The 22,755-nt window shown below is 38.0% G+C and overlaps 1 protein-coding gene across 7 annotated transcripts in view; it reads left to right on the plus strand.

Moving 5' to 3' along the window:
• The window catches only part of NR3C1 (nuclear receptor subfamily 3 group C member 1), a 119,891-nt gene that overhangs the window by 67,624 nt on the left and 29,512 nt on the right, over nt 1-22,755 (plus strand). For 4 of the 7 annotated variants that reach the window (XM_027546093.1, XM_027546092.1, XM_027546091.1 and 1 more), the window contains exon 3: nt 16,534-16,700. In XM_027546093.1, coding sequence (XP_027401894.1) covers nt 16,534-16,700 — 167 coding nt within the window. The remainder of the gene's footprint in view (nt 1-16,533; nt 16,701-22,755) is intronic. The other 3 variants (XM_027546097.1, XM_027546096.1, XM_027546095.1) reach the window with 1 other exon arrangement.

The following is a 22,755-nucleotide window of genomic DNA, read 5'->3' on the forward strand; positions in this document are numbered from 1 at the left end:
TCCACTACAGCTTTCTGAATCCCAGCAAAACCATTACATCTGAGAAGTATGCTCAGCAAATCGATAAGATGCACTGAAAACTGCAACGCCTGCAGCCAGCGCTGGCCAACAGAACGGGCTCATTTCTTTTGCACAGCAACACCCAGCTACACACTGCACAACCAGTGCTTCAAAACTTGAACGAATCGGGCTACGGAAGTTTTGCCTCATGTGCCATATTCCTGACCTCTTGCCAACCTCACTAGCACTTTTTCAAGCATCTCAACAACTCAACAGCCTTTTGCAGGGAGAACACTTCTACAACCAGCAGGAGGCAGAAAATGCTGTCCAAAGAGTTGGTTGAATCCTGAAGCATGGATTTTTATGCTACAGGAATAAACAAATTTATTTCTCTTAGGCAAAAATGTATTGATTGTAATGGCTTCTATTTTGATTAATAAAAATGTGTTTGAGTCTAGTTTTAATAATTTAAAATTCAGGGTCCGAAACTGCAATTGCTTTTCCACCAACCTAAATATAACAAAATATTATTTCTTTTGTTTTTATTCTTAGAGGTTTATGCCTTTTAAAACAAATGTCATTATTTTCATTTTACTGGGCTCCAGAGGGAGCTGAAATAAAAACTTGTGTTAAAAATACTGTCTTTAAATCATAACTGTATCTGTCTGATCATCTTATTTTCAAGCGCACAAACACTTCAAATAATAATATGGCTAAAAGAAGTATCAAGTGAGCAACAGTATGGGGTCTGATCATCATAGACTTTACTATCAGACTTGAACAATTTTAAAATTGGGGCTTTATAGATATATCCTCATTGGACTAAGTGTTAAATACTTAAGGACACTCTTACAAATCAAGAGAAGACAAACACCCGAGTAGAGGAATCGGCAGTGATGGTTACCTGACAGTGAACCAGATTTGTTTGCTATTAGGAGTGGATGTGGGGACATGCCTGTGCCTGCTTTCCTGGAACGAGGGAGGGTAGGCAGTTTAACACGTGTGTAAAGCCCTACAATTATCCAGTCTTTCCTTACCCTTCGAGGTATTTAAATTAAGTATATAATCAAAGATGTTTGCAAAGGTTTATGCAGTAGTGTTTATTGGTCATTCTTTGTTTTTTCACTATTACAATGAGGGAACAGCTTAACAAGTTAAACTTCGCAACTGTCAAAGAACCATGTAATGAAATATGTCTATTGACATATAGGATGTTTCCTCAAAAATGTTAAATAATTAGCAACAAGTGAACCATGCCTCACATATAAAAAGCTGAGCCATTTATAATGTTATCCCCAAAATAAACAAGGATCTGTACGGAAGTGTTTACCCACTCCAGTGTTCTTGCCTGGAGAATCCCTGGGACAGGGAGCCTGGTGGGCTGCCGTCTATGGGGTCGCACAGAGTCTGACATGGCTGAAGCAACTTAGCAGCAGCAGCAGCAGCATGCACGTGTTTGCTGGGTTTTCTCTAACAAAAATTAAGATGGCTTTTTTCTAATTTAAACTTTCTGGTGTTTTCCAAATTTGTTAACTGAATATCATTTTTTACAGTTTTAAAAAGTATCTTCCAGTTTAATTTGGCAAGTTAATGTTTATTACACATTTCTAAATGAATGTAAAGCAATAACCTTGGGGTAGATTATAGATAGTCTGGGCTTTTTATGAATGGACACCATAACAAGTTTTTCTGGTGTGGAGATCATAGTTACATTGAGTTTATTCAGTTTTCCTTTTCCACATGAATGAAAAATGGGGCTAGTCCACACCTCGAACTGCCTTAGCATGTAACATTCTACTGCACATGATGTTATTTGTTGATGCTAGCAGGTAGAGAACCAAAAATTTTTTTTTTCCTATTCCAAATGAGAGTTTCAAGTCCACAAGCAAACTTGAAGTCAGCCAGTCATTTTAGCTACCCACTGCAGTGGCACCCAAGTGTGAGCCTTTCAGATTCTTTATCCTATAACTATCATTTTTTTCAGGCTTATACTACATTTCAGAAATAAAATTCTTGCCTTCATATTACTCTTTTTGGACACTGTGAGAAAAATTAAAATTTCAAAGTTGTCAGATCTGCACTGGTATTCTGATTCCTGCATACAGAACTAGCTGCTTACATAAGAACTCAATTTTAAAACACTCTCTGATGGCTGACTATTCATATGCTCTTAAGGAAGGGTTAGTTAAAAGAACAGTTTTTGTAATACTTCTGTGAAGATCAAAGTTTTGTTAAAATGTTTAAGATAATTCTGTGAGAATACAGTGTTGGTTTTGTTTTTAAATCTTCTGCAAATTATTTTACAAAAAGAATTAATTACTGAATCATAATTACATCTCAGATTCAGAGCTTGCAGACTGCAAGATTCGTACCACAGTAGCTACCGTTTATTTGTTCTTGAAAAAGTGCTGCTCATGCCCTGGAAATTTTTATAGGATTATCCCCAAAACGTAAGGCAAAAATCATGCCATCACTTGCTTTCAAAGTTTCTTTTCTATTCCTATAAGGTCTCTGAAATACACCATTTTAGAAGAAATAGAAGTTACTTCTATAACATTCTAAACTGAACTGCAATAATCTACAGAAAACAAATCAAAGCTTGCTTGTTCTTTATCACTAAATTCAGCAAAGTGAAACTACACGATAGCTAATGTTGCTTATCACTGTTATTTATAAAATTCTACTGAAAAAATCTGTATATAGACAAACACTGAAGTCATAGTACATATGCATTATATACAGTGCCACAGTACATTATATTTTCAGTATGTTTTGATTATGTTTAATTTACCAAAGTGAAGTCAAAGTGAAAGTCAGTCATGCCCAACCCTGTGACTCCATGGACTATACAGTCCATGGAACTCTCCAGGCCAGAATACTGGAGTGGGTAGCCTTTCCCTTCTCCAATAATTTACCAAAGGATCTTACTAAAGTTAAGGAAAGTACTGAATTTTAAAACAACTCATATATGTTTTCAAAATATAGTCAGACTTTTTTATCTATGTCTGGAGAATGTATGGCAAATAGATAATAAATGAGTATGGGTGGAAGTTAATAATTCTAGACTGATGGTAACTATTTGGGCATCACTTGACCTTAGTTTCATAACATCCTATTATTACTATAATGTACTAATTTAATCTATACTGTATGTGCTAAAAAATTGAAAAAGCAGTAGATTTTTAAAATGAAAACACATTGAAATACTTTTTTATATTAGAATTCAAGTGTTTACTTTGCCTCTCAGAAGTAGTACTTTTTATTTTACGTTGAAGTATAGTCAATTACCATTGTGTTTCATGTGTACACCAGAGTGATTCAGTTATTATATATGTATCTGTTTCAAATTCTTTTCACATTTAGGTTATTACATAGTATTGAGCAGAGTTCTCCCGTGCTATACAGTAGGCCCTTGTTGGTTATATATTTTAAATATAACAGTATGTACGTGTCAATCCCAAACTCCCAATCTATCCCTTCTCCCCATGCTTCCCCCCAACTCCTTGTAACCATAAGTCTCTTCTCTAAGTACATGAGTCTGTTTCTGTTTGCAAATAAGCATATTTGTATCTTAAAAATCTTCCAACTATAAGCAAATACCATAGGATGTTTGTCTTTCTCTGACTTGACTTAGTATGATACTCTGGGTCTATCCAAGTTGCTGAACATGACATTATTCATTCTTTTTAATGACTGAGTGGTATTCCATTTTATGTGTGTTCCTCGTCATCTTTATCCATTCATCTGTCAGTGGACATTTGGGTGGCTTTCAAGCCTTAGCTATTGAAAGTAGCTCTGCAGTGAACATTGGGCTACATGTATCCTTTTGAACCATTTTCTTCTCCAGATAAATGCCCAGAAGTGGGACTGCTGCATCATATGGTAGCTCTATTGTTAGTTTCCTAAAGAAATTCCATAGTGTTCTTCATAGTGGCTGTACCAGTTTACATTTCCACCAGCAGTGTAGGAGGGTTCCCTTTTCTCCATTCCCTCTCCAGCACTTACTGTTAGCAGACTTTTTGATGGCCATTCTGACAGTGTGAAGTTTTGATTTGCATTTCCCATTCAATAGCGATGCTGAGTATCTTTTTAATGTGCCTCTTGGCCATGTGTATGTCTTCTCCTGGGAAATACCTATTTAGGTCTTCTACCCATTTTTTTTTAATATTAAGCCCCATGAGCTATTAAATTTTGGAGATTAATCCCTTGTCAGTCACATTGTTTGCAAATATTATCTTTTATTCTCTGGGTTGTCTTTTCATTTTGTTTATAGCTATGCAAAAGCTTTTCAGTTTAATTAGGTCTTATTTACTTTTGTTTTTTATTTCCATTACTCTAGGAGATGATCAAAAAAGATATCGCTGTGATTTATGTTGAAGACTGTTCTGCCTGTGTTTTCCTCTAAGAGTCTTTATAGTACCCAATCTTACATTTAGGTCTTTAACCCATTTTGAGTTTAGTTTTCTGTATGTTGTTAAAGAATGTTCTAGTTTCATTTTTTTTTTTTTTAATGTAGCTGTCCCATTGCCCAAACACCACTTATTGAAGAGACTGTCTTTCTCCATTGTATAGTCTTGCCTCTCTGGTCATAATAGATCAATTGACCACAGATGTGTAGGTTTTATATCCTGTACCATGATCTGTATTTCTTTTTGTGCCAATGCCATACTGTTTTGGTGACTGTACCTTTGTACAATGTATTCCTCCAGTTCTGTTTTTCTTTCTCAAGATTGCTTTGGCTACTCAGGGTCTTTTGTGTCTCCATACAGATTTTAAGATTTTTTGGTTCTAGTTCTATGAAAAATGCCATTGGTAATTTGATAGAGATTACACTGAATCTGTAGATTGCCTCGGGTGGTACAGTTGTTTTTGACAATATTGAGTCTTCCAATCTGAGACCACAGTATATCTTTTCCATTTGTGCCATCTAATTCCTTTTATCAGCATCTTATGGTTTTCAGAGAATAGGTCTTTTGCTTCCTGAGGTAGTTTTATTCCTAGGAATTTTATTTTTTGTTTTTTTTTAATTTCTTGTTCTGATCTTTTATTGTTAGTGTATAGAAATACAGATTCCTGTGTATTTTGTATAAAAGGGTCCTGTAGTTCTCTAACTAGCTCTGTTTTAATTTCTGAGTTTTTAACTTTCTGTTTCTACACAGTGGGATTGGTGACATCTACTTTCAGATATTGATGAGATTATAGAGTATTTCAAGTGTTACATAATCCAGTTGAATATAAAATTCTGCTACCTCAGCACTTTTACAGTAAATAACTACAGTTTTTTGGCTCTAACAGTTGGCCTGTGTAGTGAACAGACATAAATCTTCGATCTGTAAAATTGTTAGTGTGACCAGACAGCTCCTTTCTAACTAAGGCTAAAGTGTTATGCATTTTTCAGAAGAATACAGAAATTAGTCACATCATTATATATTCCCAACTGAAAACTTTGCTGGAGCAGTATATTTTAGAAAAATTAAATGCATTTCAAAAAATTCTGTGGTCTAATATGGTAGTTGCATAATTGCTACAAAGCTCCTCTAAGGGCAAAAATGATATTTTGAGTATGCAAAGTAGTGATTTCTATTTTTGTATTTTTGATACAAGGTCTCCATTTTATTAACTCAGTATTTAATGGCTAGTGTGACATTGTCTTAATAGTATAGAAGTGAATATGCTAATTTAAGATTTCAGTCAGTATAATAAGAATCTAAAGGAAAAACAGAAGTAACCAGAATAGTTTCATATCTTTTAATTATAAATAATTTCTACTTCAGTGTGATATCAAGCATAATCAGAAGAGGGAAAAACAAATTATTTTTATATTTACCTTTATCAAGACTCTGATATCTGATGACCCCCACACGATGGGGAACACATGTATACCTGTGGTGGATTCATTTTGATATTTGGCAAAACTAATACAATTATGTAAAGTTTAAAAATAAAATTAAATTTAAAAAAAAAAGTTAAAAATTAAAAAAAAAAAAAAAAAGAATTCTATCAAGCTGAACAGATGTTACCCTGCAGGTCCCTGCCAGATAACACAGTGATGAGGGTAAGGAGCATGGATTTTGGAATCAGATGGTGCTGAATTCAAATTCAATTCCAGATTGTGCTAATATAACTTTGGGCAGGCACATGGCTTCATTCCTATATTCTGGTTTGTAAAATGGACTAGAAGTAAGGATTATTTGATATAATCCATTTATTAAAGTACCTAGCCGTCGATCTTGGCTTGTAGAACTAAGAAATCAGTGGGTGTCAAATTTTATTATTACTATGAAGGAAGTGTTTTGTTCCACCTATCAGAAAACCTTCCCAGTCTTAAATTTTTCATCTAACTGCATGCATTGCAAACATCCTTAGAAGAGGAAGGAAGAAAGGAATAAGTAATCTTTACATCACTGCAGAGACTACTTTCTTGTCCCTAACAACTTAAAGGAATAATTAAAGTATTTACTATATGGTAAGAACATCAGTAAACTTGTCCCTAGAAGATGAAGAAAGGGATGTTTAGCGATGTACTTACCATATAGTAAATACTTTAATTATTCCTTTAGATTGTTTCTATGTATATCTAAGAACTAGCGTGTGAAGTGAGGGTTTCATTACCAAAACCTGAGGAAAATACACAGAAGTAAGGAAGTTCTCATACTAATTTAAGAATATAACAATTGAAGAATCAAGTCTTGGCTTTTTGACTAAGGAAAGTGAAAGTCCCTCAGGCACGTCCAACTCTTTGTGACCCCATGGACTGACTTCTCCAGGCCAGAATACTGGAGTGGGTAGCCATTCCCTTTTCCAGGGGATCTTCCCAACCCAGGTGTGCCACATTGCAGGTGGATTCTGTACCAGCTGAGCCACCAGGGATTGAAGAAAGCAAGGGAGTATGTGGCTTTAGACCAAGTTCAAGTTGGTGTTAAAGGTTTTTTTCCTTCCTTCATAGACTCAGCTGTTCTGCCTTTTGTTTGCATTTACAAACATCTTAGGAGTTACTGTGCTAAAACTGTAGAGTATGAGATAAACATTAGTTTGACTAAATTTTCAAATGATCCATAGACTCATACAGTTCTAAGGCAGTTGTTTTTACCTGTTGACCTGCTCCGGCAAGGCTTATTTGGGCAAAACTCTTTTGCAGATCATGTGTGAAGAAGGCACAGGACATCGGCGTCCTTTTGCTGTACATCACTGAGACATCGCACCTTAGCCCTTAAGAGCAGAAAGCAGTTTATTCCTCAGCTTGAAAACCTAGCTCTACCTCAGATTCTCAGGTAGTCATGAGGCAGAATACTGGTTAAGAACGCTGATTTTGGTATCAGAGAGGCAGGCATGTGAATCCTGTCTATGGTAGTTACTGTGTCACAGATGAGGAAACAGATTCAGAGAAGCTGACTTGCCTACAGTAAAACATGGAAACAGTACTCATTTCGTAGGTTTGTGGAGAAGATTAAAGGGGTTAAAGAAAGGGTTTGCACAGCAGCTTCTAGTAGCAGTGAGGTGATACCTGTATTCTGGGTGTAATCTCATAAACATCTAACGTGAGTTGCCTCAAGTTCTTCTGCAGAACATATAAAGATGTAATATATAAGTAAGCTAAATACAATAACAGATACTGGACACAGTACAAGATGCTGGTGATATAAGAGACCTAGACATGGACCCTACCTAAAAGGAATTGTTGACAGAAAAATATTAATAAATCAGAATGTATCATGTGTAAAGTGCTACATGGCAGTGTAGAAGAATGGTTTGTGTAGACGAATGGGAAGACATATAATTGGGAAAGAAAGAGGAACCAGATTGAAGACCACATTGGGCTTGTACTGTTTACATGGAAGAGCCTCGGAGACTTAATCACGATGCAAAGAAGAATTTTAGCATCGTGGGAGAGAGGAAGGAAAAGCAGCCAGAGCCAGGAGGACTGCTGCTGCTAAGTCGCTTCAGTCGTGTCCAACTCTGTGCGACCCCATAGATGGCAGCCCACCAGGCTCCCCCGTCCCTGGGATTCTCCAGGCAAGAACACTGGAGTGGGTTGCCATTTCCTTCTCCAATGCACGAAAGTGAAAAGTAAAAGTGAAGTCGCTCAGTTGTGTCTGACTCTTCGCGACCCCATGGACTGCAGCCCACCAGGCTCCTCCATCCATGGGATTTTCCAGGCAAGAGCACTGGAGTGGGGTGCCATTGCCTTCTCCAGTTACTAAGTATAGTGAGAAGAATTCAACTCTGAGAAGGTAATAAGGTATTTAGAAATATGTGGTTGTTGTAGTTGAGGTGGAAATGAACAGCGTTTTTGTTTCTGTCAAGTATTTCACAGCTCTGTATTACAAATTTCAGTAAATAATCAAAATTTCAGAATCCCAAAATTAAATAATTTACTTCAAACTAATGTAAAATGAAATAAAATACAATCAATGCCATTCTAAATCAAAGTACAAACCTAAAATAGACCACAGTTGATGAAATCTACAAAGTAGACATAGAGGACTAAAACCAAAGAGGACTCCCAAAATCTAATAAATGAAGGTACAAAATACAAGATGTAGATACAAGCCCAAATTCAAGCTTCTAATGGAATTACAAGTGATTACAGTAACAACAGCATCCAGCAGTAAGACTTGACTCTGAAGTTACCTACTGAGTAGCACTGTAGGAAGATAAGATATTACCACTCTACTCCCTAAAAATAAAACCAAGTAAAACTATAAATATAATGGTTTATGAGAAAAAAAGAAGTCTTGAAAGGACATTTAAAAAAATTAATCAAAGTAAGATCCAAGCTCAAAAACACTCCACAGCCACTGGTTTCAGCCCTAGATACACACACACATAGGAGGAAAGCAGTGAGTGTAACATTGTCTCAAACCTGTTACTGCCTTAGTTGAAGATGTCACATTTCTAATTCTGCATGTACCAAATCATAGTTACTATCCTTGTGTGCTCTTACGAAGCGAGAAAGCATCAGAACAAAATCAGGTCTTCATTCTACAAATAACCATGTAATGAAAAAAGTTTTTCCTCGCTTAAGAAAGTTTTTCCTCGCAGTTCTTACTACTTACTCTTGGTCTTTGTTCTGTTACTAGAACATCATTACTAATCCTTGGAACGCATGGCCCTCAGTGCAAGCCTAAGCAAACAACTGAAAACATGAAACAATATTTCTTCTGTTAGGAACTAAGTTGTGCAGCACAATCACTCCACTGCAGACTGATCCTTCTAAAGAAAAAGAAAAACACAAGAAAACATGTTACGAACTTAAGAAAGAAGTGTAGATAAGGTGACATATTCTCTCTTCATATAAATAAATGTACAGGTCCAAAGAAGGCTTTCACAGACCCAAGGGTATTCTCCCCTACTTCCTACCCTTACCTCAGGATATATGGACAACAACTTTGGATTTTTTTTATTCAGCACCTTTATTTTTACAGACAAGGAAACCGAGTGCAGAGATCTTAATGACACGCCATTGGTGTCTCAGATATGAAAAAAGACATCTCCTCCATCACACATCCTTTACTGAAAATGCTCCTGAACATTACAGGTTTACAGTACAGACTTTGTTCTCTAATCTCCTCCATAAGATGAGTAAGTACAAATGATGCAAAGTTGGAGGAAACTGTCTTAATATGCACCTGAAGTTAAAACCAATAGAAACTTCTGTCAACAAGTGCAAAAGCAGATTACTCAGTCTTTCTTTGGCTTGCTAAATAAGATAAAATGCACTCTGCTAAACCATTTAACAGAAATACTGTGAAAGCCTTCCCCCAGAGTATTTTTCTATTTGATTTGAAAACTATCCCATAGCTTATTATCAAACAACTCAGTAATCCTTTAGCTAATGCAGGGATAAATGGGCAGTCAGAAAATATAATCACTTGGTGTGTGCAGCTGAGTATTTACATTTTACCTAATGAACAAAGAAAAGAAAACTGCAGGTGACATTAATGTGTAAAAACTACCTCTTAGTGCTAGAGCTAAAGGGAAAAATAAAATTACTCACTCTAGCTAATCACTAGACCTGTATAGTCCCCTGACTTCAGGTGTGTTTTTAATCTCGTTTTGGACTTGTCTTGAATCAAACAATATTTGCAGCTGCCTCAGTAGGGCAGTTGCTCTACTATAAAATGTAGTTTAGAAGGTTTTACAGTTAAGTTTCTGATCCTTGTTGAATTTTCTTTTTCTCTACTTTATATGTTGCTTAAAGATTTATAGCAAAGATTTCTTAATCCTCATCACTACTGACATTGAAGCTGGATAATTATTTGTCGTGGAAGACTGTCTGCTGTGCCGTATGAGAGGTTTACCAGCACCCTAGCCTCTTCTCACAATGCCAGTGGCACGCCCCAAGTTGTGACAACAAAAAATGTCCCCAGACTAACCAAATATTCTTGGAGAGTAAAATTGCTCCCAATTGAGATGTTTCTGGAGGATTTAACCCTTCCCTGGCTCACAAGCAACATTCTTCAAAGCACTTCTCATTCCTTGGGATCCTCCAGAAGGGAAAGAGGAATTGAGGGAAGGAGGAAAAAAGATGCCTGTAACACCTGAGTGTTAAGGAAAAACATACTGTTTGATTATCATCAAGTGTGTACCAGTACTTTATATAGTTCAAATATATAATCTACCTAAAAATTCCTGAAATGGTACTAATAAGGAAACAGAGTTGGGGGTTAAGTCAGCCACTGTGACACCGCTGTTACAGTGCTATTTGTCTATACCTCCTAGTTCTATCTCTTGCAGAAGTACTACCTCGACACCAAAGCACCCAAAATAATTCTGCTCCTCCTACCTAGATCAAAGTTTCTAAGTCTACTATCTTCTCAGTAACACATTTTCATGTATGAGACAACTTCCATATATGATAAGACGTCAGGAATTATCTGCTGAGTGAAAGGGTGTAATCTGCCTGCACATTTTACCTGTTCTTCAAGGTGTGTGAGGAACTTTCATAATCCATCCATGATTCTCCATCCATGGTCCTCCTCTCGTTAACTGCTTTTTTCTGCAAGACAATTAGAAAAACCTGCTTTATACTTACTTTGTCTCTCAAATGTAAACTCAGTGACCTCAAGAAGAGCAATGTCCAGTATACTCTCCATTCTGAATGGGAGAGAGCATTCAAATATTCATCTGAAACAGCACGTTTTGTTATCTTGGCTCCTCACTTAAAAGAAAGTGCTCTGGATACAGTTAGTTCATGATAGAATCTCTTGGCATCTTCAGAATGTTTGATGCAGCTGTAAACACACACTAAGCAAGGACTAAGACGTTTTAGCTTTCCTATTCAGAGTGAGTGTGATACACAGTTACTATGTTGTGCTTTTTATTTCTGTCATGTATCCTTATTAAAATATAGTGATTTCATATGGTTTTCCTTTTGAGTTCTAACCATTTTCTTAAACCCTAGTCTTTTAAAGCAGTATCATAGGGTCGTGTTTACAATTGAAGACCATTTTGCGTTCATCCTTTGCTCCCAGTGGTGTTCACTATAGGCCATCTTGGTGCTCATATTAGTGTGACAAAAACTGGTTTTTCTCCACTGATGTTTGTGGTATGCTTGGAAACTTTCCGTGGACTCAATTCTTTCCTCATGTAGCCTAGAATAACTGCCTGAAGGGATGGCAAAAGCCTGACTTAAGTTGCGGATTCTTAGTTGCAGTTCGATCAATCCATTTGTTCATTTAGTTTTAACTTTCCTTTTTGTCATCTCTAGCTCACAGTTGACTGGCCTGAATGTATTTTGCATATGCTCTAATTATAAGTGAGAATTTGGGAATACTGTCCTAGATTTTAGACTTAATGCTACTTACATAATACTTACACCAGGCTTTCTCATAAAATCTCCAGTTTTCCTGAAAAAGAATGAACATTTATCAAATGCCTGCCTGCTAGATGCAGGAGTTGTACACTAGACTTTGAGTGTGTTCTCTCATTTTCATAACACACAGACACAGATGATATCCTCTCACTGTACTCATGAGAAAACACAGGCTCGTGGTAGATACCTATCCAAGGTCACACAAGCTCTGAAATGGTAGAACTGAGATCCGAAACGTGTCAGTTCGACCACAAACAGGCTCCCTCATCAACCTCTGACAGCTGAGTGACCTCATCTAGAGGTGATAACATCCTTTTCACAGGGTCGTTGAGAGGACGGATGAGACTGTATTCATGAAAGTGTTTCAAAACTATTAAATACTACACCTAAGTACTGTGAAAACATTTTTAATATATACTAGTGTGTGCATGGGAGAAGGCAATGGCACCCCACTCCAGTACTCTTGCCTGGAAAATCCCATGGACAGAGGAGCCTGGAAGGCTGCAGTCCATGGGGTCACTGGGAGTGGGACACGACTGAGCGACTTAACTTTCACTTTTCACTTTCATGCACTGGAGAAGGAAATGGCAACCCACTGCAGTGTTCTTGCCTGGAGAATCCCAGGGATGGGGGAGCCTGGTGGGCTGCCACCTATGGGGTCGCACAGAGTCGGACACGACTGAAGCGACTTAGCAGGAGCAGCAGCAGTGTGTGCATATATATCATGTACATATATATACACACACACACTATATATATGTATATATAACTGGCTGAGGAAACAGTACAGAATTAACATTTGAAATCATTAAATATTACACTTATTTTCCATAAACTAAACATACAAACAACTGGTTGGTCCCTAAAAATAGATGTCAGATGACAGAGATTGGCTGAACTGGAGTAGGAGCATCTTCAGAACAAAAGCCAGACAAGTTTTTGCTTCCCTAACACTTTGCTCTGCTCATTCACTCCAAGACCTTCCTGCTGCTGCTGCTGAGTCACTTAAGTCGTGTCCGACTCTGCAACCCCATAGGTGGCAGCCCACTAGGATGCCCTGTCCCTGGGATTCTCCAGGCAAGAACACTGGAGTGGGTTGTCATTTCCTTCTCCAAGGCACGAAAGTGAAAAGTGAAAGTGAAGTCGCTCAGTCGTGTCCAACCCTCAGCGACCCCATGGACTGCAGCCTTCCAGGCTCCTCCATCCATGGGATTTTCCAGGCAACAGTTACTTGAGTGGGGTGCCATTGCCTTCTCCGCCAAGACCTTCCTACTTCTCTGTAAAACTCCGAACCGCAGCAGCTCCGCTGCCTTAGTCACAAGTTTCCATTAATCAGACATGGCTTGTGCCACACCTACAGCAGAGTAATTTCAGGTTATTCTCTTCCATTGTAGGCTTTCAATATGCATTCAGTCTATTCTCCGAAATCTAGCTGGGATCAATACCTTGTGATACAGAAGCATCCAGAAATTCTCTTCAACAATGTTGAGAGAAAAATATGAAACCCTGGCCCAGGTCTATTCCCAGAGCTGGGCTGGTAGGAATGCTGTCCTATTCACTAAGCCTCTAGATAAACATAGGGTTGGCTAAGTCCAGTATGCTTCATTTGAAGACAGAATTTAGGGGGACCTTTGGACTTGGTCAACACCGAAATCAGATTGATTATATTCTTTGCAGCCAAAGATGGAGAAGCTCTATACAGTCAGCAAAAACAAGACTGGGAGCTGACTGTGGCTCAGATCAGGAACTCCTTATTGCCAAATTCAGACTTAAATTGAAGAAAGTAAGGAAAACCACTAGACCATTCAGGTATGACCTAAACCAAATCCCTTATGATTATACAGTGGAAGTGAGAAGTAGATTTAAGGGACTAGATCTGATAGATAGAGTGCCTGATGAACTATGGATGGAGGTTCATGACACTGTACAGGAGACAGGGATCAAGACCATCCCCATGGAAAAGAAATGCAAAAAAGCAAAATGGCTGTCTGGGGAGGCCTTACAAATAGCTGTGAAAAGAAGAGAAGCGAAAAGCAAAGGAGAAAAGGAAAGATACAAGCATCTGAATGCAGAGTTCCAAAGAATAGCAAGGAGAGATAAGAAAGCCTCAGTGATCAATGCAAAGAAATAGAGGAAAACAACAGAATGGGAAAGACTAGAGATCTCTTCAAGAAAATTAGAGATACTTGGAATATTTCATGCAAAGATGGGCTCAATAAAGGACAGAAATGGTATGGACCTAACAGAAGGAGAAGATATTAAGAAAAGGTGGCAAGAAAACAGAAGAACTGTACAAAAAAGATAATCACGACCAAGATAATCATAATGGTGTGATCACTCACACTTACCTAGAGCCAGACATCCTGGAATGTGAAGTCAAGTGGGCCTTAAAAAGCATTACTACGAACAAAGCTAGTGGAGGTGATGGAATTCCAGTTGAGCTCTTTCAAATCCTCAAAGATGATGCTGTGAAAGTGTTGCACTCAATATGCCAGCAAATTGGAAAACTCAGCAGTGGCCACAGGACTGGAAAAGGTCAGTTTTCATTCCAATCCCAAAGAAAGGCAATGTCAAAGAATGCTCAAACTACCGTGCAATTGCACTCATCTCACACACTAGTAATGCTCAAAATTCTCCAAGCCAGGCTTCAGCAATATGTGAACTGTGAACTTCCTGATGTTCAAGCTGGTTTTAGAAAAGGCAGAGGAACCAGAGATCAAATCTGCTGGATCATGGAAAAAGCAAGAGAGTTCCAGAAAAAGATCTATTTCTGCTTTATTGACTATGCCAAAGCCTTTGACTGTGTGCATCACTATAAACTGTGGAAAATTCTTCAAGAGATGGGAATACCAGACCACCTGACCTGCCTCTTGAGAAACCTACATGAAGGTCAGGAAGCAACACTTAGAACTGGACATGGAACAATAGACAGGTTCCAAATAGGAAAAGGAATACGTCAAAACTGTATATTGTTACCCTGCTTATTTCACTTATATGCAGAGTACATCATGAGAAATGCTGGGCTGGAAGAAGCACAAGCTGGGATCAAGATTGCTGGGAGACATATCAATAACCTCAGATATGCAGATGACACCACCTTTATGGCAGAAAGTGAAGAGGAACTAAAAAGCCTCTTGATGAAAGTGAAAGTGGAGAGTGAAAAAGTTGGCTTAAGGCTCAACATTCAGAAAACTAACATCATGGCATCCGGTCCCATCACTTCATGGGAAATAGATGGGGAAACAGTGGATACAGTGGCAGACTATTTTTGGGGGCTCCAAAATCACTGCCGATGGTGACTGCAGCCATGAATTTAAAAGACGCTTACTCCTTGGAAGGAAAATCATGACCAACCTAGACAGCATATTAAAAAGCAGAGACATTACTTTGCCAACAAAGGTCTGTCTAGTCAAGGCTATGTTTTTTCCGGTGGTCATGTATGGATGTGAGAGTTGGACTGTGAGGAAAGCTGAGCACCGAAGAATTGATGCTTTTGAACTGTGGTGTTGGAGAAGACTCTTGAGAGTCCCTTGGACTGCAAGGAGATCCAACCAGTCCATTCTGAAGGAGATCAGCCCTGGGATTTCTTTGGAAGGAATGATGCTAAAGCTGAAACTCCAGTACTTTGGCCACCTCATGCGAAGAGTTGACTCATTGGAAAAGACTCTGATGCTGGGAGGGATTGGGGGCAGGAGGAGAAGGGGACGACAGAGGATGAGATGGCTGGATGGCATCACTGACTCGATGGACATGAGTTTGAGTGAACTCCAGGAGTTGGCGTTGGACCAGCAGGCCTGACGTTCTATGATTCATGGGTTCGCAAAGAGTCGGACACAACTGAGTGACTGAACTTGGAGTTTATCAGCATAACTGCTTAAAGTAACAAATTATTACTTTACAATTATTTTATTACAATTTATTACAATTATTTACAGTTATCTTAACTTTTATTCCTAAAACAGAAGAAAAAGATGTTACTTAATAAATATAATTTCTAACCATGTTGACAACCCAATTTCTTAAGTTAGTTTGTTCTGTGAATTAGTTTAAGCATATTTATAATTGATATTTAATCATGTTATTAGTTGCATTAATAAAGAGACAACTAACACCCAATCAAAGTTTATTCCTAAATATTATCTCTTTTAGAGAATAGGCTGATTAAGAATATTGCAGAGAGAAATTTCTTATATAGGTGGAATCTTTGGGGGGAAGATGGGTAATACTGTATCTCTTGATCATGGTGGTAATTACACAATTATTCCTTTAAAGATGATTGTAAACAGATGCTAAGCAACTAAAAATTATATCTAAGTAAAGCACAATTTCACCATTCTTCTTAAAGGATGTTTTTTTTGTTTTGTTTTTTGGGTTTTTTTTTTTTTTGGCCATGCTGCGTGATGTGGGATTTCAGTTTTGACCAGGGATTGAACCTGGGACTGTGGACATGAAAGTGCCAAATCCTAACCACTAGACCTCCAGGGAACTTCTAAGGGATACTTAAAAATAAATGACCTGACTCTTAATTTTGTATAGAAGAATAAAACATTATTTGACTATGTCTAGGTAGGATTTTTTTAATGCTTGCCAGTATTTGAAATACATACGTTCAGTGTGAACATGTTTACTGTGGAGTGAAAAGGTAAGAGAACTGTATTTTGATAATTCTCTGACAGTCATGATAATTAAATCCTAACACTACTTTCTTCCTTCTCTAGCCCTGGAATGAGACCAGACGTAAGTTCTCCTCCATCCAGTTCCTCAGCAGCTACGGGACCACCTCCCAAACTCTGCCTAGTCTGCTCTGATGAAGCTTCAGGATGTCATTATGGGGTCTTGACTTGTGGAAGCTGTAAAGTATTCTTCAAAAGAGCAGTGGAAGGTAGTGTGTGTTTTGAAGAGTTTTATTTTTCCTCTATTTGGTTCCTTTTTCTCAGACTGGATTCTGTATGCAAAGCCTGTTAACACTAGAAGTCATTAAAATCAGGGAGAGGAGGGTGGCTCCTAACTCTTCTGGTGGGAAAAAGATACTTTTAAAAGCAAACTAAGATAAAACAGACAAGTAAAAATTGAAGGGAGGGAGTATGGTCAGAGAATGGAAAATAACCATAAGAAAGTGCTATGCATGTGAAATGATGGTTTTAGGTTTCGGCAGTAACTAGTGCTCATTGTATTAGTATTACCGACTTTAATTCCCATCAGTTAGCTAGTTTTAGAGCCACCAACTATTGTAGTCTGGCAAAAATGAGTGATAATGAGGGGGAAAAGTGTTTTGTTTTCTAATAAGCCGGGGCTGTGCTATGTGATATAAATGTGATGTAAGGACCTCCCACTGTCCTCTGGGAGGTCACAGTCTACTTGGAAGTGAAAGATGAGTTCATAGTTACAAGGTACAGAGATTATAATACAGAGGATCAAGTGACAAACTGCCTGGGGAGGTCAGGAAAAGTGTTTAAAAGAAAGTGATTTCACTTGACAAATATTATATTCATATAATGTTTACCCTTGTTACAGACTCAGTCTGCCCGTCACCTCCTTAAATTCATTCCATAAGCAAATTACTGAAGTCACACTAAATATTACCAGTGAATCCTTTTGGGAAAAACTGTTGTGTAAAGTAGTTATTTGTAAAGCAGTTAGAAGGCAGTGTGGCCTGAACGGATTACCTAAAGCTCTGATTAGATAATTATATTTTTTAAAAATTAATATATTTATTCACAGTACATGAAGTACTATTATTTGCCTTCAGTTGTGTTTGCATATGCTTAAGGGTTAGATGAGTCATTTTCTTTTGTTTGGATTGCTTTTAATACATTAGCAAACTATAAAATTACTTACGTTATTCCATAGAGAGCACAGGAATTCAGGCTTTAACCAGCTTGGTTATCACCCAACAACTGAGTAGAGTCATTAAGTAAGCTCATCCCTAATTAATGCAGTGCTACTGACAAAGTAGATGTTACAGCGTCTTCTTGTCCTCACTTTACTTTATTCAGCACTTTCTTCACTGATTAGTTCTGTCCATTGTGTAAATGTGATAACAGTGTTACAGCATTCCTGTATATAATAAGTAATATTGACAGATTTAATTCTGAAAGTGAAATTCAGAATGAGACAATGGAGCCCTAAAAGAAATACAGGTATTAAAAAAAATTTTTTTTCACTCTCCCTCATTTTAACTAAAATTATTTCTTTAAAATGGGGCTACAAATTCCAGTTCCAGTGCCTACAGGGATTGACTATGTGTCATTCTGGCCAAATACAATACCAAATGAGTGAAGAAGGGCAGTCACTGATATTAGAGGGTGCAAGCATGCCTTACCTAAAAGCATCCAAATGCAATTTAAAAAGAAAAGAAAAGCTAAATATATTACAAGTATGAAAAGCTAAATATATTACAAATAAGACATCACTGCAGGCCATATGTCCCTTAGGCTTTAGGATTAAATTCTCTGCTTTAGAATTAAATTCCTACACGTGCTTTTAGCTATGAGTATGTGAATATTAGCTATGCTCTTGCAAAATATATATACGTATTTCAGTTAAATATGAGATAGCTAGATTACATGATAAACAAGAAAAGGTTAAAATGTAAACTGTGTTAAGTAAATCCTTTATTTGGATTTAAATTTTCTGCGTGGTCCCTTCCAGCTCTAAAATTCTGTAATCACTTGCTAACCTAATTTGTAGCAGATCTTCCCAACCCAGGGGTTGAACGTGGGTCTCCTGAATTGCAGGTAGATTTTTTCCCATCTGAGCCACCAGGGAAGCCCTAAGTAAATCCTTTATTTGGATTTAAATATTCTCCAGAGTCCCTTCCAGCTCTAAAATTCTGTAATCACTTGCTAACCTAACTCACAGCAGATCTACTTTTCCCTTTCTAGATATGATGGGAATCTGTTTTAAGCCCATATACAGATTTTAGAGCACTTTCTTGAACAGTTACAAAGATGAAGCTTGTGTGATTTTCATTACACTACATTCATTCCATTTTTAATACTTGCCAGAAATTATAGGTTATCCACCAGACATAGTATCATAAAGATCCAAAAGTTAAATATTTTTAGAAAATTTGTACAAGTTTTACTTATCCATACAAGCCAGATCAAGGATTGAGATTTTGAATTTTATTCATTATTCTGTAAGTTACTTTCTGTGTACAGAAAAGAATTTGGATAGCTTCTTTTCTTCAGATGTATATTAGTTCAGTGGTCTTTTTTCACTGAGTCCCTTCTTCTTATGCTCCCTTAGCACAAATTGCATATAATCTTTGTGGTGAGTCATAATGGAGACAGACACATGCTACTTTTATTAATAATTTACCAAGTACTATGTTTTACGTATGTCATACTTCCCTGGGTCAGGAAGATCCCCTGGAGAAGGGAATGGCAACCCACTCCAGTATTCTTGTCTGGGAAATCCCATAGACAGAGGAGCCTGGAGGGTGACAGTCCATGGGGTAGCAAAGAGACACAACTGAGTGACTAGCACACCCAAGTACTATGTTTTATATATGTCATACTACTAAATTAGCAGTTCTATGAGCTCTTAAATGCTCTTATGATCCATATTTGATACACTAGGGAACTGACACTCACAGCTTAAGCAACAGACTTAGGATTCAAGCATAGCTATCTGCAAACAGGCTCTTAACCTCAGTGCTACACTGACTTGAAAGGATAAAAATCTCAACTCCTGGCAGTTTATAATCTAGTTAGATACTGAGATGAAAGCAATAACAAAGGAATTATTTATAGTGTTTATTGAGTGCTTACAATGTGTTCAGTTCAGTTCAGTCGCTCAGTTGTATCTGACTCTTTGTGACCCCATGAACCGCAGCACGCCAGGCATCCCTGTCCATCACCAACTCCCAGAGTTTACCCAAACCCATGTCCATCGAGTCAGTGATGCCATCCAACCATCTTATCCTGTGTCATCCCCTTCTCCTCCTGCCCTCAATCTTTCCCAGCATCAGGGTCTTTTCAGATGAGTCAGCTCTTCACATCAGGTGGCCAAAGTATTGGAGTTTCAGCTTCAACATCAGTCCCTCCAAAGACCACCCAGGACTGATCTCCTTTGGAATGGACTGGTTGGATCTCCTTGCAGTCCAAGGGACTCTCAAGAGTCTTCCCAACACCACAGTTCAAAAGCATCAATTCTTTGGCACAGCTTTCTTCACAGTCCAACTCTCACGTCCATTCATGACCACTGGGAAAACCATAGCCTTGACTAGATGGCAGTATTTTTAATATGCTGTCTAGGTTGGTCATAACTTTCCTTCTAAGGAGTAAGCGTCCTGTAATTTCATGGCTGCAATCACCATCTGCAGTAATTTTGGAGCCCAGAAAAAAAAAAAAAAAAAGTCAGCCACTGTTTCCCCATCTATTTGCCATGAAATGATGGGACTGGATGCCATGATCTTAGTTTTCTGAATGTTGAGCTTTAAGCCAACTTTTTCACTCTCCTCTTTGACTTTCATCAAGAGGCTCTTTAGTTCTTTTTGACTTTCTGCCGTAAGGGTGGTGTCATCTGCATATCTGAGGTTATTGATATTTCTCCCGGCAATCTTGATTCCAGCTTTGCTTCCTCCAGCCCAGCGTTTCTCTTGATGTACTCTGCATATAAGTGTGTTACAATGTGTTAGGCACTATTTTAAGAATGTTCTTCACAACTGCCTTTAACCCTTGCAGAAGCACAGTGAGGTAGATGCTAATTTTCCAGCTTTACAGATGGAGAAACCGGGAGCTCAGAAAGGTTAATAAACATTACTGAGATCACACAGCTAGGCAGCAGAGCTGCAATTCAGACCAAGGGCTTCCTAGCAACCTTGCCAAGTGTACTTTGCACTATACTACACTGTTTTGAGAGCAGCAAAGAAGCTGAAGCTTTCAAGCTGTCTAACTCAAGCTGACAGTCACAGCTCACATTTGAAACTTGGGTACTTCCAGCAGAGTATGTACAAATAACAGAAAACCCTAGATGATACCGTTTGCTGTGTGGCTCGTTTCCTGTACTCTGTTAATTATCTTGATCATGTCCATGTATCATTCTTCTGTTTACTACCTAGTATTTTTCTTGGATCACTCTTTTTTATAACTTAATTTATTTAAAATAACTATTAGTTTTACTATCCCTACTGTGTTAGTTATCTGTTGATGTGTAACAAATGACCCCCCAAATTAGTGTCTAGAAACAACAGATGTTAATTATGTCACACAGTTTTCTTAAGAGTCAGGAATTTGGGAGCAGCTTATTAGCTGGGTAGTCCTAGGACTCTCATGAAGTTATATTCAGACTGTTGGTGGAAGCTGCAGTCATCTGAAGGTTTGACTGGGGCTACAAAATCTTCCAGCTCATCAGCACTGCTTTTGGCAGGAAGCTTCAGTTCCTCATTATGTGGGTCTCTTCTAATGCTGCTCTCAACATAGCAACTGGCATGCCCCAGAACAAATGATCCACAGGGAGAGACTGTGATGAATATGAGAATGTATTTTCTTTATTACTTAATCTCAGATGTGACATAATCACTTTGGCCCTATTTTGTTGGTCACACGCCAGTCCTGGTATAGTGTGGGAAGGGTAATCAGAGTGTGATTACCAAGAGACAGAGACCACTGAGGGTCAGCTTGGAGGCAGGCTACAACTTCTACCAGAAATAATCAGTTTTTGGCATTTGATTCTGGTTTTTTTTTTAATTTATTTATTTTAGTTGGAGGCTAATTGCTTTACAATATCGTGGTGGTTTTTGTCATACATTGACATGAATCAGCCACAGGTGTACATGTGTGCCCCATCCCATCCCTCTGGGTTGTCCCAGTGCACCAGCTTTGAGTGTCCAGTTTCGTGCATCAAACTTGGACTGGTCATCTATTTCACATATGGTAATTATACATGTTTCAATGCTGTTCTCTCAAATCATCCCACCCTAGCCTTCTCCCACAGAGTCCAGAAGTCTGTTCTTTACATCTCTGTCTCTTGCTGTCTTGCATATAGGGTCATCATTACCATCTTTCTAAATTCCATATGTATGCATTAATATACTGTATTGGTGTTTTTCTTTCTTGACTTACTTCACTCTGTGTAATAGGCTCCAGTTTCATCCACCTCATTAGAACTGATTCAAATGCATCTTTTTAATAGATGAGTAATATTCCATTGTGTGTATGTACCAAAACTTTCCTATCCATTCGTCTGCTGATGGATATATAGGTTGCTTCCATGTCCTAGCTATAGTAAACAGTGCTGCAGTCAACAGTGGGGTACATGTGCCTCTTTCAGTTCTGGTTTCCTCAGTGTGTATGCCCAGCAGTGGGATTGCTGGGTCATATGGCAGTTCTAGTTCCAATTTTTTAAGGAATCTCCACACTGTTCTCCATTGTAGCTGTACCAGTTTGCATTCCCACTAACAGTGTAAGAGAGTTCCCTTTTCTTCACAACCTCTCCAGCATTTATTGTTTGTATACTTTTTGATAGCAGTCATTCTGACCAACGTGAGATGGTAAACCTCATTGTGGTTTTGATTTGCATTTCTCTGATAATGACTGATGTTGAGCATCTTTTCATGTGTTTGTTACAGCTGTATGTCTTCTTTGGAGAAATGTCTGTTTAGTTCTTTGGCCCATTTTTTGATTGGGTCATTTATTTTTCTGGTATTGAGCTGCATGAGCTGCTTGTATATTTTTGAGATTAATTCTTTGTCAGTTGCTTCGTTATGCCATTATTTTCTCCCATTCTGAAGGCTGTCTTTTCACCTTGCTTATAGCTTCTTTCATTGTACAAGAGCTTTTAGCTTAATTAGGTCCCATTTTTTAATTTGTACTCTGGGAGGTGGGTCATAGAGGATCTTGCTGTGATTTATGTCAAAGAGTGTTTTGCCTATGTTTTCCTTTAGGAGTTTTTATAGTTCCTGGTCTTATATTTAAATCTTTAATCCATTTTGA

The sequence above is a fragment of the Bos indicus x Bos taurus genome, chromosome 7 (assembly GCF_003369695.1).
Source record: "Bos indicus x Bos taurus breed Angus x Brahman F1 hybrid chromosome 7, Bos_hybrid_MaternalHap_v2.0, whole genome shotgun sequence".
Taxonomy (NCBI): Eukaryota; Metazoa; Chordata; class Mammalia; order Artiodactyla; family Bovidae; genus Bos; species Bos indicus x Bos taurus.